The sequence below is a fragment of the Bombus fervidus genome, chromosome 14 (assembly GCF_041682495.2).
Source record: "Bombus fervidus isolate BK054 chromosome 14, iyBomFerv1, whole genome shotgun sequence".
Taxonomy (NCBI): domain Eukaryota; kingdom Metazoa; phylum Arthropoda; class Insecta; order Hymenoptera; family Apidae; genus Bombus; species Bombus fervidus.
In genome coordinates this window covers 6,694,115-6,713,232 of record NC_091530.1, presented here as the reverse complement: position 1 = coordinate 6,713,232, position 19,118 = coordinate 6,694,115, and the positions used below count along the sequence as shown (strand labels likewise).

The 19,118-nt window shown below is 34.3% G+C and overlaps 2 protein-coding genes and 1 non-coding gene across 5 annotated transcripts in view; all 3 read right to left on the bottom strand.

Moving 5' to 3' along the window:
* LOC139994448 (uncharacterized) overlaps positions 1–10,939 on the bottom strand; it is a 45,496-nt gene extending 34,557 nt beyond the window's left edge. The window contains exon 1 of one of the 3 annotated variants that reach the window (XM_072017098.1): positions 10,794–10,939. The gene's annotated coding sequence lies outside the window, so the exon portion shown is untranslated. Of the gene's footprint in view, positions 1–6,825; positions 7,265–10,332 lie in introns of those variants that run through there. The other 2 variants (XM_072017096.1, XM_072017099.1) reach the window with 2 other exon arrangements.
* Trnar-acg (transfer RNA arginine (anticodon ACG)) lies at positions 9,811–9,883 on the bottom strand. The gene has a single exon. It is a non-coding gene; the product is annotated as a tRNA-Arg (tRNA).
* Positions 10,940–11,636: 697 nt separating the features above from the next.
* On the bottom strand, positions 11,637–19,118 carry LOC139994449 (UNC93-like protein MFSD11). The gene is made up of 2 exons (XM_072017100.1): positions 18,813–19,118; positions 11,637–15,651 (listed from the first exon to the last, which is right to left on the bottom strand). The coding sequence occupies exons 1-2, from the start codon at positions 18,903–18,905 to the stop codon at positions 14,380–14,382; spliced, it is 1,365 nt and encodes a 454-aa protein (XP_071873201.1). The 5' UTR covers positions 18,906–19,118; the 3' UTR covers positions 11,637–14,379.

Below are 19,118 nucleotides of genomic sequence, written 5' to 3'. Positions count from 1 at the left end.
ACCCAACGCTCAACTTAGCAACATCGTCCAACTGACAGAGTGGACATTTCCTGTTCTAACAACCAATGCACCTTTCTGTCTTTAAAATCTTTAATTCTCGTCTTATGGAGACATTTTGAACGTTACTTTTTTTCTTTTTTTTTTATTTGCGTTTATTTTACAATCAATTCTCGTTAGAGGATTTTAAGTAAATTTATCTGACGTGGTACTATGACATGATTAATAAGCGTTTATAGTATGTTTGATTCTATTTGAATCTAGTGCTTAGGTCTAAGGTGTAACGTCTTTTTAGCCTGCGGATCTGTTCCGACGTGTCGAGTAGTTGAGTAATTAGAGGGTTTTGGTGATTGGTCTTTAGTTCTCTCAAGCACCGAAGCCATCGACAGCGTATAGACAAAAGACTGCGTCGAAGGCAAACCATAAACGGTACACGTGCAACGTTGGCTTCAGGGTTTTTCAGTCATAGGATAACGCTGCTAGCGTGCGGATCTGGATCAGCTCAATTATATTTCGAACTTTGTACTTACACTTTAATATTCAAAATATATATGTCGGGTCATCTTTGGAAAACGGGACGTGTAATGAGTCTTGCTGCTAGTTTTCCATAGTTGTCTTATACCGGTTAACAAGTGATATCGATGATCGAGCGATCGAGATGTCTATGATGATGAATTTAAGTTCGATAACGAATACACGGTCAACAGGACGACGATCGCGATTAGGAACTCGATGTACGCGTTCACTGGGCTAGTCGAATTGAACGGATTGCACCTCGGTGTAAGTGGAACTGTCCTTATATACTCCTCTCCGTATTCCTCAGGTCAATCCCTGTTTTTAAGAAGAGTTAAATACTTATACTTACTTACTTTATACCTCTGTTAGGTACACGTCCCTCCCGTGACCGTGGCTACGTTCAGTGACCCGTTATGTCACTTCGAGCCCAAGCCCACTGTCATAAATCTCGGATAATCATAATTGACTTGATTCATAAACAGTTGTTTCTCAATTTTATTGTTTAAGTACTACTATAATAAAAGGCTTGGATTAAAGTATCGGGGACCTTCACAAATATTCCGAAAGAAAGGCTCCGGCGTCTCTTCGTCTCCGACATATATATATATATATATTTTCTACCTTACAATTTATCCACGCGTTCCTTTGCATTCACATACATCCAATAACCTTAACACCATTAAATGGAAAATCACCAGCAATGCCATTACTCGTTCTTTCCCACCCTTTACCCTTCAATTTCAAACTTCCTTTGTCTGTCGTCGGGTATTTGACGCCGAAAGCGTTGCGATCGCGTCAAGCGTACAAGGTTCTGTATCGAAAGTAGCTTGTGTCAGCAATAACGTTCGAGGCGATCTCGATCTATTTTTGCCATGTTCGAAATGATCGGCTACACGCGAAAATCACGCACGCGTCAGGGCCACCTGCGACTTTTATCGCCGATTAAAGCGAATTCGTAAACCCTCCTTCCCTATCTTTATTGGAAACTGGATCAAGCACAACTTATCTCGCTGATCGATTTCGCAAGATAAAGCGCCAACGGCCCATTAGGAAACGACTATACTGCGAACGTTTATGCATGGGAAGTTTATTTATTTCTAGAAAATTTTAAAAGTGCAAAATTGTAGTCAATGTGTGTATAATGTGAAGAGATATGTTAGTATGTTACTTATTTATTAATTATTATTATTATTGTGATATTATGATTATATATTATATAGTATAATTATGATTATTTATTATTGTTCTTGTTCTTGTTCTTGTTCTTGTTCTTGTTCTTGTTCTTGTTCTTGTTCTTGTTCTTGTTCTTGTTCTTGTTCTTGTTCTTGTTCTTGTTCTTGTTCTTGTTCTTGTTCTTGTTCTTGTTCTTGTTCTTGTTCTTGTTCTTGTTCTTGTTCTTGTTCTTGTTCTTGTTCTTGTTCTTGTTCTTGTTCTTGTTCTTGTTCTTGTTCTTGTTCTTGTTCTTGTTCTTGTTCTTGTTCTTGTTCTTGTTCTTGTTCTTGTTCTTGTTCTTGTTCTTGTTCTTGTTCTTGTTCTTGTTCTTGTTCTTGTTCTTGTTATGTCAGTTATTTACCAATGATCTAAAAACTGCGCTTGGTTCTTCGTAAATTACAAACATAAATCACAACCAGGACATAGCTACAGACACGAAACATGAACTTGCAAATAAATACGACGAGAGGAAAATCTCTGGTTTCTTAAACTCTTTCGTTATCTCTCTTCTGTCTCTAGATAGAATCCATATGAAAATGGTACATCCGTATAGATGTACCTATAATACGCAGAAAGTGTGTAGAGTACTCAAAGTATTAGGTTGTCCAGAAAATTTCTCTCTTCAGTCATTAGGTGGTATTGACAAAATCCGCAATCACTTAGTTGCCATGCCAATAGAAACAAAACAAAATGCATCGTACGTAATTCAGTAAAATAATATAAAACGAAAAATGTCGTGCATCTATTGTTTCTTTATAGAAACTTACTCGACAACCTGATAGAATTCTCGTAATATTTGAAAGTTGAAATTGCTATTCCAGTACCTCTGTTACGCCGCGAGGATTAGTATAGGGCGTATTTCTAAGCGTCGCTCGCGGTCCTACAGCGTCGCAGACAGATCGTCTTAACTGCCCGACGGAAAATATACGATGTATCGACGAGCGCATAGTTGTCATCAAGCAACGAGTTCCAGAAACGTCGATTTCGGTCCGTTATTTCATGCACACGTGATCATAGACGCGAACGATGGCGTGACCCGAGCGCAGTGGGGGTTGTCTCCCCGAGAAGCAAAGAAACGATCGAAGGGCAATCAGTTTCATTTAAAGATTCAAACGACATACATCGAGAGGCCTGATGATTGAAATTAAAGTCGCTAAGTCTAACGAATTGATTGAGAGACATCGTAAAGTCGGATCGAATTTCTGTAACGCATTAACTGTATTCATCGCTGAATAATTTGTGACGCTTTTATTATTATATAATTTATTGTTAAAAATACAAGTTATATTAACCTATTAATACAGTGTTAAATTCATTGAACTACCTCAATTGTCTTAACCGAAACAGGGGAACGACTAATTCGCGGCGTCGATTATACGAATTGTAGCGAGAATTTACGCCTCTCGCGATCGCGTCTCTCCGCGAACGGTCGTAACAACCTCGTTGCTTGTTTCATACAAAAGAATCCTCCCTTAACCGTATTTACTTACGAAAATATGAATCCGCGTAACCATCTTCCATCCAGATGGTAATTGCAAAAACTCGCGAAGAGAACGTTCGCGAAACGGTAGGCGACGCGTAACTTTGGAAACCGTGTGACGACGAGTAAAAACCACGCTCGAGTTAAACTGTCGAACGTTACCGGCTCTACAAAGCTCAATTACGTAACGAAACGACAAAACTGAGAACTTTGGAGCCGATCGTCATACCAGCCGATCATACTTTGTCCAACTTGGCGAACGAAGCGATTCGCGATCCAACGATCATTGCGAAACAAAGTGGAAATCTGTGGCGAGATTTCGCGACTCTGCAAACTCGGGCCATCGGATCGATGCAAACGATCATCGAGGTTGGCTGCTGGAGGATGCATTAATTACCAGTTTCCTGTTTTCGTTCGCTGAACCATCTGATCTTTAACGTGGTGCAATGGCCTTGTTGCCGCGGCGCGGCTAGAAAACGCGTCGCTTTTCAACCGGTATCGATATAACGCGGTCCGTAAATGCGATTTTCAATGGGATTACGCTTTCATGGCGCACGGTAACGCGAGTATCTTTCAATCAGCGAGCGGCAATTTCTACGCAGAATACGGTGACAGAGAAAAGACTGTTGATTAGGTAGTTCCGGCGGAGATCGAATCAAACGTTCGAATTGAAGAGTATGGCGCGAATTGGAAAAAGAAGCAGAATTGGAGGTAACCCGGTTGATATAGATTACAGAGAGCGCTTCAGAAAGAACGAAATTGGACGTATGATACGCGAAACAGGCGGTTAGCTATGTCCGGTGGAATTCTATTTATCTGAACTTTGTTCGCTGCATCAACTTTTTCGTCCACTTGCATCATTCGATTGATATTTTACTATGGAAGTTTTACAAATTACTAATACGTGTTTAATATCTACTGGAATGTCTAGAGAAATTGATTGCTTTTTAATTAATTTTTTCTCCTTGTGATTAGCCTTCCGTGTGGGCAACTGCTCTTAGTACGTATATTTGTATGTAGGGATTTTCGAGAGAAATTAAGAATGAATTTTATTATAGAAATATAGTTTTAATTTAAAAGTAAATAATATATTTTTTGCAGAATTATTCGAATAATAGTACGAAGAATTTTTCGTTATCGTAATTGTTTACGAGTATATACAGATATAATTCTTAGTATTAATTTATCAGACGAATAATCTAGCAAGTAACGATAAACTTTCTAATCTGCCATTTCGAGAAAAGTTAATTATAAAAGTCAACATTACAAAAAAAAGGATAATATAATTCCATCCGAGTTATTCGATTAAGTTTTTATTCGGATGAATTTTTAACACGAATAATTGCTTGCTCGAATAAATACTTGTTCGATTGAACATTTATATTTGTTCATCGGTGGCGAATAAAATTTCATTCTCTATCTTTATTCGTTATCCGAATAAAATTCTGCCCAACGCTGTTTCAGAATACGCGTTCGTGTAACTAAATATACGGCCGAGCGTAGTTCCGAATAATTCGACCAGTTACGAGTTCGTATATCAACCAACGGTAAACAAAAACTGGTTTGTATAAACGAAGTTCTACCGTATATTCTACTGCCATATTATAGTTCTCTCTATATCGAGCAATTTCTGTTAATAAAGTTTTTTTATATCTTCAAAAACAACGGAGGTAGTCGAGCGTTAATTCTTATTGAACCACCCTGTATACAGGGTGTCCACGCTATCGCCAGCTAACGTTTTTCTCGCAAACGATAAATACGAGGAAAAAATGAAAGAGGAACGAGACGACGAATGGTTCAAAGTGAAACGCATGCTCGCTCTCGTTGTTCTACGAAAAAAAGGATTAGGGTAAAAATTGATTATTCGAAAGGTACTTCAACTTTAATTTTATAAAATTTGTCCGACAAGATCGGTAAGACAAAGAGGACATAGATACGTATGATATTTACAAAATTAAAGTTAGGATACCTTTCGAATTAATCCAAGTTGTTAATTAAGTTTAAACTAAGTTTTCGACAATGTTATTCGATTACCTTTTCTCGTAAGATGAAAAGGAAGATCACGTCATTTAAAAAGATAACGTGAGTGCGAAATGTACGTTCGTTTTTGCACTTGTGAAAAAGATATTATCGTTATTCGTCGAATTTCCTCTTTCATTTTTTCCTCGTACTTATCGTTGCCGAAAAAGCGCTAACTACTAACAACGTGAACACCCTGTATACGAAAGTGAAATTCTATCCATTGGATCGAAAAAGCCACTAAACAGAAGTGGAAGAGCGAAGAATTCGTACAATTAGCCTGTAACTTACGATAGCTTCGTGATCGAGAAAAAGAGAATATAAACAAACGGCAGAGACACGTGACAGCGTAACGCGATTTTGCGATAATTGGCGAGGTACATAAATTACTGTGATTAAGTAAGTACCGCGTCTTTCTCATAGCCAGCCGATGTTTCGTGTCGATAAGAAAAGAAAGCAAAGGAATAAGTATACGATAGAGAGATCTCGCGATGCGCTGCTGCCGTGCGCTATTGTTTATTGTCCACGCTGGAAAGATAGCCGAAAGAAGAGTCTTGTTCCCTTTCACTTGCACTCGCGTCATGGATAAAGAAACACCAATCGTGACTAGCGAATACGATAGACTCTGCATTGACCGTGTGTCGCGGAAACGGGATAAAAACCTGCTTATTCAAATAAGGTCTGAATGGATGACGTCGATCTTCGTGCGAAATAAAACGCGAATACAGGGTGTCTCGGTAATCTTAGTGATGCTACGTGTGAAAATAAATTGAAGATAGAATAGAATCTTCTCGCGCGGCGCTTGCTTTTCGATAAAATCGAATTTGAAACTTTATCATTTATTTATCGTTAAACATTTGGAAATTTCGTTAGCACGAGACAGCATCGTGGTTTCGTATATTGGTAAAATTTGAGAACAATCGGAGAATATATATAGAGATTGCAAGATATTTTTATTGCAAACGTGTATTTGATAAAAAATTAGTATACAGCGTGAATAGCAATCTTAAGCGTACAACGAACGTTAAGTTAGGTTAGGTTAAATGTAGTCCCACTGAATATCGAAGCTTATTATTCTTCTTCCTGTAACCGCGTTTGTTTACCGGACAAAATACGTGACAAAAGTTTTTTGCGATATTCCTAATGATTACAAACTTAAATGGGTATCGATCTTCTTAAAGCTGGTGACTCTCGTAGGGGCACTCATAGCTCACAAAAAAGACTATTTTAATTGTTCTTAAGTTAATCGAACCTTACCTCATATATCCGTAGGTGTCTACAATGTTTGATAAAATTTACCGATGCGATAAATAACTGTCTCTTTAAACGCTTTTGCGATCCCCGTGAAATATTATATACTTTCACTAAATCAAAATTCACTAAATGAGTCTCGTTAATTTCTACATACATTTCCAGATCTGTTCGAAACTCTACTAACAAGATCGTGATAGCGACGCCGACAGCGCTAATAGAAATTTCCAAATGTTTCGTACAACACGCACAATACAATCAAGATAAAAGATATCTACGACCGTATATACTAATACCGCCGCAAGCATGTCCAAATATCGAACAAAGAACCAAACGATTGACAAACTTACAGAAACTCATAGAGGGCGTTGTTCTCTGATCCAGACGAACTTTCCTCTTCTGATCTAACAGGTTATGAAAACGAATCTTAAGAAGATAACTGTGCCTCTGTAATATGTATACACAAGTGTCGAATTACCGCGAGCGGCTAAGAAAAGTGAACGTCAGAGGAAACGAACGTGCACACTAGTCGTGGAGAGGGAGAGACTAGAATGAGAAAAATAGAAAAAGGGAGAGAGAGAGAGAGAGGGAGAGAAGAATCGCGATCCGTTCCACTAGTTTGCACCGCGACGAGCAACACAGCCAAAGAGAAAATAGGGGAACATCCTGTCATGGAAATTCACGTCCCCGGACGGAAGTTTGAGGGAGACCACGAACGAGATACGTCGTCGAACCGACAGTTGCACGGATTGTTCGCGCGACGCGTACGCGATAATTCGAACTGGCAGGCACAGAACCAGATCTGCGCAATTTGTTGGACGTGGCGCGCCTCACAACCATCATCCATAGAGTATATAACCGATAAACGAAAGACAATTAGTCGGATCGAATACACGTTCGTCAATGCGTAATCGCGCGTAACCAACGTACGGGGAACCAGGAAATTATTCGAACTGATTCCAAGTATACGGGAACAGTATACGTAGCTAGATTTTTATGCGTTTATAGAAAATTTAGAGATGCAAGGGGTGTACAGAATAACATACACATAAGATGCAGAAATATATGAAATATCCAAAATATGGTACAATTTATCAATGGCGGATTTAATCCTTCGGAGGCCTGAAGCTAAATGATTATTTTTTACGCATTTTGCAGGCATTCTAGAAAACGTAAAAATCCTCCGGAATGTTTCGTAATGGGCCTATCGAGTACTGTTTCAACAAATATCGTTCTAACCTAACATTTTCTTCGCGTACTAACAAATGTATTTTACGTTAAAAAGAAGTTCTGATAAGTATTTACTAATCTTCTCGACAAGTACGTTTGGGCCCCCATAACCTTCCGATGTTTGTCGCTCATATAGCGTCATTAACGTCAAGATAAATTCACTTCTGTACTTTATAATATTTAATACATGACAATTTTTGGTTTTAGATTTTATTTCGGGCAATGTGCAGCATTTTCGGCGGAAACGAAATTGGCGATGATCATCTAACCGACAAAGGTCTTAACTTTAGAAATCGACGAAAGATTGTGATCATACAGAGCGGAGAGCGGTAAGCGGTGAAACAAGCGATGGCACACAGCCATTGCTAGCGCTTCAAATATCAATTTTGCCGTTTACCATTTACCGCTCTTCGTATAATCACCGTCTTACCGGCCGTAAAATAAAAAATAATTCAAACCTAATTAAACACTCGCGATTCAAAGGCATACAGAACAAACCATACAGTAGGTTAAATAGCAAATTTTAAAGAAGATATCGTCAAAATTCACGAGGACGTCACACATCAACAGGTTGACCGAAATTTATTACACTTTATTTTCGTGACAAACGACCCGAAATTTTTACAAAATCTCATTCTAGCCGAATATTTTGCAATCCGGATACTATACTAGAGCAGAATTTTTCATCCAAATTACAATTTCTTTAATTATGTATATTGGTGAAAACATGTGTTTGCATAAATATGCGCGGTCTAGTTATATCGTGAAATAAAAGACTTATTTGATTTTAGTCAGAAAATCAAATCCACCGTAAATGGTGAAAATTTCGTTGGTTACCGTTAACCATCATCGATGGGCCGAAATTGATTTTGGTTACGAATTACGAATAACCATTATGGGTAACGCAAATATTTTTCGACTACTGTGTGATAACCGTAATAACCAGTATTGGTAATTAACCATTTATCGGCGATGGAATTGTTTTTGGTTTCTAATATTATTATCGTATTATCGGTGATGAAAATACGTATCAATCAACAGTAACCATTATTCATAACAGGAAGTATTTCTCATTATCTGGGAATGGTTGTTGGTAACCGAATAATTGTTCTCTTCGTCGATAATTATTCACGAAGAAAAAGTTATTCGCAGAGGAAAGCAATTTGACTGCAATTTGAATACAATCAACGTATGATAGAAATGAAGAAGCGGAGAGAATGTGCAATTACTTTTAGTATGATTTTCTAGTTTTCTAGAAGCTACTCGAATTTAAATGGCGAGCGAAGATTTACGTTTAGTTCACGTAGATTCATTAGCTTATTATTATTAGACGAATTGTAAAAAGAAAAGAAAGAAAAAGTTTGCCAGATCGTGGAACAAAATTTAATGTATTCACTCGATATCGTGTAATAGGTTGCACAGACGAATTTTTCTAGAACATAGGAACTTAGCTTTTTTAATTAAATATTTTCAATTTTCCCTATTTGAATTAGCGTGTTTCAATTTCAAACTTTGAACGTAGGTTGAGTAGTCGATTAAGAGTAGATTTCTAGAAACTTGATGCTCTGTGTTTATCTTCCGGGTGAACTTTCGAGGCAAAGAATGCAAAGGGAGGAATAAAGTGCACCGGCATCGTTCTGGCCTGTTTGGAATGCGTACTATTCCTGGAGATTCTTGAGCAACTCGTTGCACCAACTCGTTGACCAAAGAAAAATCCCCTTGCACTGTATCTTAATGTGCATTTCGATATTTCCAATAGTAGTTCTCGTATAAGAAATCCTATAGCCCTTTAACTGTTTAATATTAAACCATAAAGAGGCAGTGTTCCATTAACGCAACATTATCTCCGCAATTTTTTTTTCTTTTTTTCAATTAATTTAGAATAAAGAAATTGAAGTATTTGTAACATTATGGAAACTATATATATATATATATAGCACTTTTTTTATAAAAATAAACTTCTCATATCTTCCCCGTGTAGTCTTCATATGTCAAATGCTTTATAACACGAAATAGCCATAAAAAATCTTTAAACATCTGTATATTTTTTGTGAAGACTAAAAGTGAAAAATACATATAAAGTAATAAAAAATAGAAAAAAAAACCGATCCTGCCAGGATTCGAACCTGGAATCTTCTGATCCGTAGTCAGACGCGTTATCCGTTGCGCCACAGGACCAACTTTTTACCTTACCTTTAAATTTAACATAAGTAGTACACATATAAATCTTATATCGAAGAAATTGCAAATGTAAAACTTAAATACTAACAGACATCTTCAAATTTTACATGATTTACTCAGAGTATAGGAAAAACGGACAAAGGAAAATAAGGAAAAAGAAAAGAAAGAGCATAGTTATACCCGTTATGCTGCAAAACAGTTTTGCTCGTCTAATTGCCAGTTTACGATCTTTTAAAAGGGAGCAAAACAAATTTTAGAAGAAAGCATATATTTATAAAAACTCAAGAATGACAGTCAACCCCTGACATTTAACGTGAACTAACGTTTAAACAATGTACGTAAACACCGGGAGAAATTGTTAACGAGTCAACGAGCCAGATATCGGAATCGCGTTGTATGTATTATTATATGACATTAAATGTCATCGTGATGGAATATCGACTCACCGTGGCCAAACGGAACGGAGCGTTAGAATGAAAAAATAAGGCACGCACAACGAGATTGGGAACGCGGGCGATACACGTTCGAACGTGCACAGCACACAACTCCGACTTTCGAAACAATACACACCTCGTGACACTTCCGCGAAACAATAATAATCAACACTATCAAACGATCTTTCTAACGTTGGTTCATTTTTCGAACGATCGACGATACACACCCAATAAAAATATTTTCTAGAATTATTCGTGTTCGACACGAATAGTAAATTGTTCGTTGGTTAAAAAAGAAAAAAAAAAAAAATTCAGACGTACGAGTTACTGAAAAAGCACGTAATTCAACGAGTAACGTCAATGTCACCCCGCCACTGTCCATGGAATAACAGGAGGGTGTCGATCCAGTCGAAGAAATTGAGAAAAATCGCGTTTCGATGTTTGCCACGAATAATTGATCATTCTTCACTCACCCTTCAGAGTTAGATCAGTCACGTGAACAACATAACTACGCGCGTCCCGTTCAAATACTCGAAAACACGAGCGAAACAGGCCGAGAGCTGTCACAAACCGTCGTTACACTCGCCATTTTGATTTACACTGACACTCAGAAACGACCAGCGAGGTGTTTTACCGTCAGTACGCATGCGCGCGACAGGTGGCTGCCCGGGAGTTGAACAGTGTCTGTATACAACGCGTCGTTGATATTCTAGCCGAAAATTTCTAATAAATGGTTACTTGTTTAATGCAACATTAGAATATTTTAGAATCGTAAAATTATATAAGAATAATAAATCGTTGTGCGTATATGTGTGTATATAGGAATTATTGAAATGTACGGTGTTCTACTACCAATGTATTTTCATATTGAAGTTCCTACGTCTTGCGAGGAACTTACAACTGCTTTACCGGTTTAGTGTCATTCCATATGTTATCGACTCAGCATAGAATACTACTACAACGCCAATAGTAGATGGAATACTTGAAACTACTTGCATGTGGTATACAATGTTCTAATGTCGGTCAAGTCGCATACTTCCTGTTCATTTCATTCCCAATTTTTGACTAATAAGTTATCCTCTGTGTTTCCAACATTCCAAACATTGATTAATCAAATATGTATATGTAATAATATGTATATGTATATATATATATATATGTAACTGATGTCTTGATGCCAAAGACTACGTAGTAAATGTAAGAAAATTTAAATTGGATATGTATCAATGAATATTAAATTGATAAATTAGAAATTTACAAATATTTTTAGATAACATCGATTATTGTTCTAATAATATTAGGAATCATACGAAGTGTTATGCTTTCTGTATCATATATTGCAATTCAAATTACATATATTTACAAATTTGGTCGTAATATATTTACAATAATACTTTAACTAAGAACGGTTTGAAACCTGAATAAATTTTCTATATATTTTGTGAACATTGACATTTACATAGATTTTAAAAATTGACAGAAATTGATCAACGAGAATAGACGAATTTTATTAATAGACAAAAATGTACTTATTCTATATCTATACGGTACATACACCAAACGGTAAGATTATGTCTTAAATTAGTCTCAAAGTTAACAGGTTATTCCTATGTACAGAATATTTTCATACAAAGTACAATATCATTGACTATTTCCTTCGACACCATGAAAAATAAGTTCAAAATTATTTTGTTCGTATATTAACGTACATACATATGTACATAATCGATAATACATGTTTTTATTATTTTTCATACTATTGCTGTAAATACTAGAAAATATCATTTCTTCAACGTTTTTTAAAATATCGATAGAAAACCGCTTACTGTCGCAGTTATCAAGAATGCAATGAACTAACTTTGCATATTACAGTCTTACCACATTTCAAAACCGCGAGAACTCTATTCCATTGAACATATATCAATACATGTATCAATACATGTATAATATAAATACAAATTATAAGACATTTACGTCAATGGAAGTTCGTGCTATTTATTCGCACGGAAGCACAGTGCTCTCTTTATCACTAATCTTTTTAAAAAAATATAGCTATTTTCGCTTTATACTCAGTTCAAACAATGTCTATATCATCTTACATTATAACATTTCACAATCCTAATTTCTTTACAACAGAATCTTTCTCCTAACTTCGATTACCGGAAACAAAATATATCTATAAAATATATATAAACTTGTTTAAACAAAATGTTCGCTCATCTAAAAGCTTTATCAAAATCTGTAACTGCAAATTCATATAATAACAATCATAGTTTTACAATGATACTATATATCTTACAACAGCACGAATTATTATGCAAACGGTATAAAAAAGATATTGCATTGACTGGGGTTATTTGATACTCGTTTCATATTTTCTGCATCTTAATTGCAAACATAGATTAAATATATTTTCTACCCCTAATATAGCCGTGAAGTTCTTAAATACTCTTTCTACCATCATAATCCTTTTCTATAATTATGATAATATTCACTATTAAAAATAGACTTACAAATAACAAGATTCATAAAAAAAATAAATTTATCTTTAATATATATATATATATATATAGATAAAGAGATGTGATGCTTTTTCGAAAATGCCACGAACTTCCAGAATCTAGTAGAATTACTTGGAATTATTTTACAAGTGCAAAATTACTATTCGACGGTAGTAACAAAATATACAACAAAAATGTATAATCTATTTCGTTTCAATGTTTCTTAGTTGGTAACTATTATAAAATAATTAATAGAAACGCAGTCTTTTACAAAATGGTACTGAAACATTGGAATTACACGATTCGTCACTATTCTTATCTCGTTATTCATTTTTGTTTAAGGCTTAACACATTCGCTGCTACAAAAATATAGTTTCTCTACCTCTGAAATTACACAGTTGTCGTCAGAAATGTCTTTATTTTAGGTGATGTCTGTTAACACACTGTTCATTATTGTTTTTGTCTTTCTAAGTCTTTCGTTAAAGCTCATAAAAACAAAAACGCAACAGTTAAATGAACAGCGTTATTCAAATATGTAGTTAAAGCGACGCAATGTTGCATCAGTAGCAGCAAAAATTGTTAACGTTGAATTAATGCATATTAAATGCCGTTTTATACAATAAAGCTTTAGTTGTACGTAGTTTCTTCATATGTATCGTATTTGATCATAGTAATTTCAATATCGTTTGATATGCTTTTTGAAAACTAACTAATTTTTGTCATTACTTCTGATTCATAACAATTTTGGAATTAGTCAATTATAGAATTCAAAAAGTCTACAAATAGAGCTGATATAATTTCTTCGTTTATAAATTCCTTTGAAATAATTTACGCATTAAAAAATTGCTTACGTGGAATTGGAAAAATCTTTAGTCTCCCCCAAATTCTATATTTAGATTTCCAGAAATCTTTATGCTTCCAATACCACTACTTTTTCCAAATTTAAATTTCGCAAGAAAATCTTTACATCGAATACACCTAACTTATATAATAAACTCCTTCTTTAACGTGGTTGATAATTATTAATGGGACAGAATTGAATGCGTGGTATTAGCGCGCGAAATTCAAACTTGAAAAAAACGACATTCATACGCTCCAATCTAATACATATGTATGCGTATATATATATGTAACAAAATCTTTAGTCTTAACTATCTATTTTTATAAAATAATATATCATTGTTACCACTCTTCTCATAACGATAAAATAAATTCATTTGCTTGAGCATTTTTTAAGCTATTTTTTCTCGATTTATAATCCATTCAGAACCAAACAATGAGATAACGTGCAAAAGTTGCGTAAACGCAACATTATTAGAGAAAAGGTACATCAAACAAGTTCTATAATGTTCAGAAGTTCAACTTTTTTAAAAATTGGCAATATTATTAAATTTAGGTGAAAGAAGAAATGCTAAAGATAAAAACACCCAATAAATTTTTATAATCTCATAATCATAATGTAAATTCGATAAAATTAGATAATGCGAATTAATTAATTAAATCATGATAAGATTATAAATGAAATGTTACGTTAACGCAACGTTGGTTCTTAAATAGGTTACTCGCTCGACACGTCGCTCTCCGATTGACTACTCTCTCTTTCTCTTCTTGTGCTATACTCGACGAAACAGAAAGTAGTAGTACCAATAACGATCGTTATCGTTAAGATTAGGAGCTGTATATGGAGATAAACGACATTACTGTAAGCGAAACTTACCGCAGCCGCGACCGATTGGCAAAATTTAAACAGTGCGAAAGCTGGTGCACTTCGTTGTGGAAATAATATGCCTAATAACGAATAAACCTGGGTATTGAAACAGGCATCTCCAAAACCCAGAGCGAGACTTCCAGCCATTGCCAAAACTGGCGAGGGAGTGATATATCCTATGCTGTCGGTATCTGCGAATGGCGAGTCGTTCGGTAGATTCAAGAAAATGGAAACGAAAGCGAATAAATGTGCGCAGAACCCGGTAAGCACCACCGACCACACGCCACAGACACGAGATACCTTCGAGCCAAAGATACCAAAGAGAGCTCCGCCAACCACTTCTCCGATTCCAATGAAAATTCCAGAAAGACCAATCAGACTCTTACGCGAATCACCCATTGCTTTGGTGAATCCGATACTGGACGAGTAGACGCCCGAATAAAACGTCAACACCAGTCCAGTATACACAAACATGGAAGATAGCAAAAGTATCTTTTTTGTAATAAAAAGATCGATCGCATCGGTTAAAGCATGCCAGGCAGCTAACAACGGTTTCTTCCTTGCAGGTTCTGGTATGCGAAGTTCTTTGTCAGCGCTGGAGACACCTTCTGCTTCGCCTAAAACTAGGCTATTCGATATCCTTCTCAAGGTAGCCAGTAAACACGTGCCGAGAATCGCTAATCCGGTGAGCACACCGAAAACGAGTCTCCTAGTCGTCGCATTAATCTTAGAATCGGTAAACATGAAGTAGACGAAAAGGTTGCCAGCAAACATGGAGCACTGAAAAATCGCCCAAAATATACCAGCGTTTCTGGACATTGTGTCCGAGTCGCTATTTTCCGTTAGGTATTGTCCGTGTCCAGTCCATATCAAAGCAGCTCCCAGACCTAGGATACAGGAAGCAGCATAGAGCAGAACGTTTTGAGGCCAGAGGAAAGATCCTATGAAAAGGACGTAGCAACAAGCGCCGGTCAATATAGCGATCCTCGGCCCTGTCATCGAAATGTACGACGGCGCTAGCCAATTGCACGTGGCGAACACGGCATAGATTATCGCTAAGCTAGTGTAGGCCTCGCCGGTGAAATTCGGATCATCCTCGTTAATACTTTGTAGCACTGTTTTCTGCACAGAAAATAAACCTAATATAATAGAATATAACATGTTTATGTTTTTTGTAAGTTGGACTTTCGTTATCTTTGTCATTTTTTAAATACTTCGACATATTTAGTTACAATATGGTCGATAGGTTATTTTGAGTAGAACTATAAGGACCATGATCGTTACAATCCGATTTTAAAAAACTGTGGAATAAGAATATATATATTAGCTTGAATGATTTTGATTACGAATGACTATTATAAATGATTGATATCTTTTTTTATTCTAACGTGTAAGAAGTAATTGGCCATTTGCATGGATCGCATTAATATTTGAAAGTTTTCGCATTTCAGCAACGATGAACAAAGTATATATAGATATACCGATGCCCATGATCAGAATCTAACATGTAATTCTAGACCGAGACGTTTTAATCTCGTTCTTTCAATAAAAGTGAAAGGTTTATTTTTATGCGGTATACAATATAGCTTAGAAAGAGATAAACTTTATTGCGTTGAAAATCAATTTAGCGCGTCATGTAATACCAGAAACTATGGAATAACTAACAAAGTAGAGTGTTAAGTCAAGTAATCAATGATTACCTAACTTCAACTGATCACCAATATCCTTTCGTTGCTTACTACATAGATCTTTAGTTCACTGTTTATAAAACAGGTCAACGTGATTTCGTACGTAAATAAATGCCATCTTTAGAATAATTTATATAATGGCGATCAAGTGATTTTAAAAAATATAAAATGCACTAATAATTTACTAATAGTACGTTTTTAATATTAATTTCAAAATAGGCATAATAAGATATAATAAAAAAATATTGCAAGAATGTATTCTAAAAACAAATTAATTTCAATTATTGTAAATTGTTACAATCTGTTGTTATACAAACAAACTTGATTACAGATACCAATATCATCATTGATATTTCTATACATAAATGTAGAAACAAACATACAGAACTTCACGATGATCGCAATTAAAAAATATTATTATTTTTATGAGGTAGATATTTCGATTACACACCGACCTTATTTCAATAAATACTTTTATTTGTACAGTCATTATCTGCTCGATTTTATACTCATTGTAAACTAGATCACGGCTTTCTTGCTTTCATCTTCATTGCGGGATAAAATTGATAGGAGTTATCAGGGCTTGACAATTAAATGATATCTCTTTCTTGCTGTGCATTGAATCATTCATTAAACACGTTCTATACGATATGTACATATCGATGTGCCATATTCAATATATTATGTATTTGTATTCTGTATTTATAACATTATATGTACGTCTTTATAAAGATGAAAGAAATAATATTATCTTATCGACATATATGTCATACTGTGGCTTTTACTTTGTACTTTAATACAGAGTATTAATAACATTTTTATTATATCGTTACAACAATTGCAATGACGACCATTAAAGTTATGAGATTATATGTTATTGTTAAAAGAAAATAATACTTTAATCTACAATTTTTACGCATGCATACTTATAGAAAATAATCACAAAAATTCCTACTTTTATTTTAGATCTGATAAATGGCTGATAGTGATATTATCAGCTTAAATTTCAGCTAAAATTAATATTATGCTTATCGCATATTAAGAATATAATAAAGAATAATAATTTTACATTTGGATTTAAATCAGACCGACGCGGTTCGACTTAATTGTTTCTCTTCTCGCGGCTCATTCGTTTTATCTAATAGATGCTAACGGAATGTGAAATTTATCGTTAATCTTTTATAACGATACTCGAGAAATTATCATTTAAATATACTTGTTATAAACATCCTTAAATGATGAAAATATGTGTACAATTCCATTTACAGAAATTACATTGATATTGGAATCTTTGTAGATAAAAATTAAAAAGAAAGAATGAATCTGGATATTCTGTTAAGTTTCTCCTATATAAACAACTGACTCTTTCATGGAAAACATTTTTTTTAACACTGTATGTATAAAATTTCAAAATCACATGTTTATATTTGCTTAAACGAATGCTATGATACTAATGATCCGTGCTTTTATTCTAATGAAACATAAATGAATCACTTTAATGAATTACATTATTGTGAAAAACATCTTACATATTCTTACGTAAAAAGTACTGCGCATATAAAAATGATAAGAAATGCTATCTGTCTATAACAACAATATATATAATTATATTATTATTATAGTTAATCTATATTAGATAACATTATAATTAATATTATTATATTTATCACTAATTTATGTTTCCAAATTACTAAGTGTATTGTTAAATATGTTAATATAATAATCATGTGATTTTAAAACTTCAACAAAGAACCATTATAGGTATGGAATACATAAAAAACGTTCTATATTTCTTAACATAATAGTATATAAGTAAATATATAGTTAAAGTATTATATAGTTAAAGAAGGAAAATACTAATGGACAATTTAATTATTGATTTTTAATGATTCCAAAATTATTACATTTGCAGTACTTAATACTAAATAACTTTCACTTAAAATAATGGCTCCACAACTTAAACCATGCGTAATAATGAACACAATATGTTTTAAGCATACAATAAAAAATACGTAAATAAAGTGTTTAAGGTAATTTCAATTAATTATGATAAATATTGTAACTAAATGTTCAACTTACAATATTATTTATTATTATAACATATAACAAAGCTATAAGAATAATAAAAGTTTCTTTTAAGTTTGACATATGCTAACCTTACGTAGTTGAAAAAGACAAACAGTTTCATACATTGTCCATTTAAATGGTTCCATTAAACCTTATTTTAACATTGATTTATGTTCAGCTACATATTGACAATATTTCCGCAAAATATTAAAAATTTTATTCATTTTCAGTTTATTCACTAATTACATTTCAAATTTTTCGTATAACGAATGAATAATTATGAAACCAGAGGGAGAAGTATTTCCTCTGTGATAAAACTAAATATAACTCATGCATATACAAAACTTATTGAATTTATGTATATGTTGTATCAAACGTTATCCATACAAACCACATTGAATAGTGATTTATATAAAATAAAATGTATATGTATATTTTGTACAAAAATGCGAAATATATGTAATAAAGAAAGATTAAAAAATTCAGATCAACATTAAAATATTGTGATGATCTTATTTTCAAACTTACCTCGATATTTCCCATTGTCTGAAACGCGGTAAATACCAGCATAAATCCCCAACTCAGTATCAACACATTTAAAAAGCCTCTATCTATTGTCATGATGTTCACTTCGAATAAAATTTACCAAAAATAGAGGAAAAGAATGAGAAAAAGTCGAGACAAATCTTCCGCGCGAACACTTCAAGTGTCGTTAACCGATATTGTGTATTAAGAGTCAACAGATGGTCACGATTAGTTGAGAAATAAAGGCCAACGTGTGACAACTAACAATACATAATTCCCTTCTTCCCTTTCTCAATTGACATGATTTGA

Excerpts from the sequence above, each read along its gene's own strand:
- LOC139994449 (XM_072017100.1), bottom strand. The coding sequence starts at position 18,905 with ATGACAATAGATAGAGGCTTTTTAAATGTGTTGATACTGAGTTGGGGA. Across the intron at positions 15,652-18,812 it reads AGACAATGGGAAATATCGAG|AAAACAGTGCTACAAAGTAT; the intron begins GTAAGTTTGAAA and ends TTTTCTGTGCAG.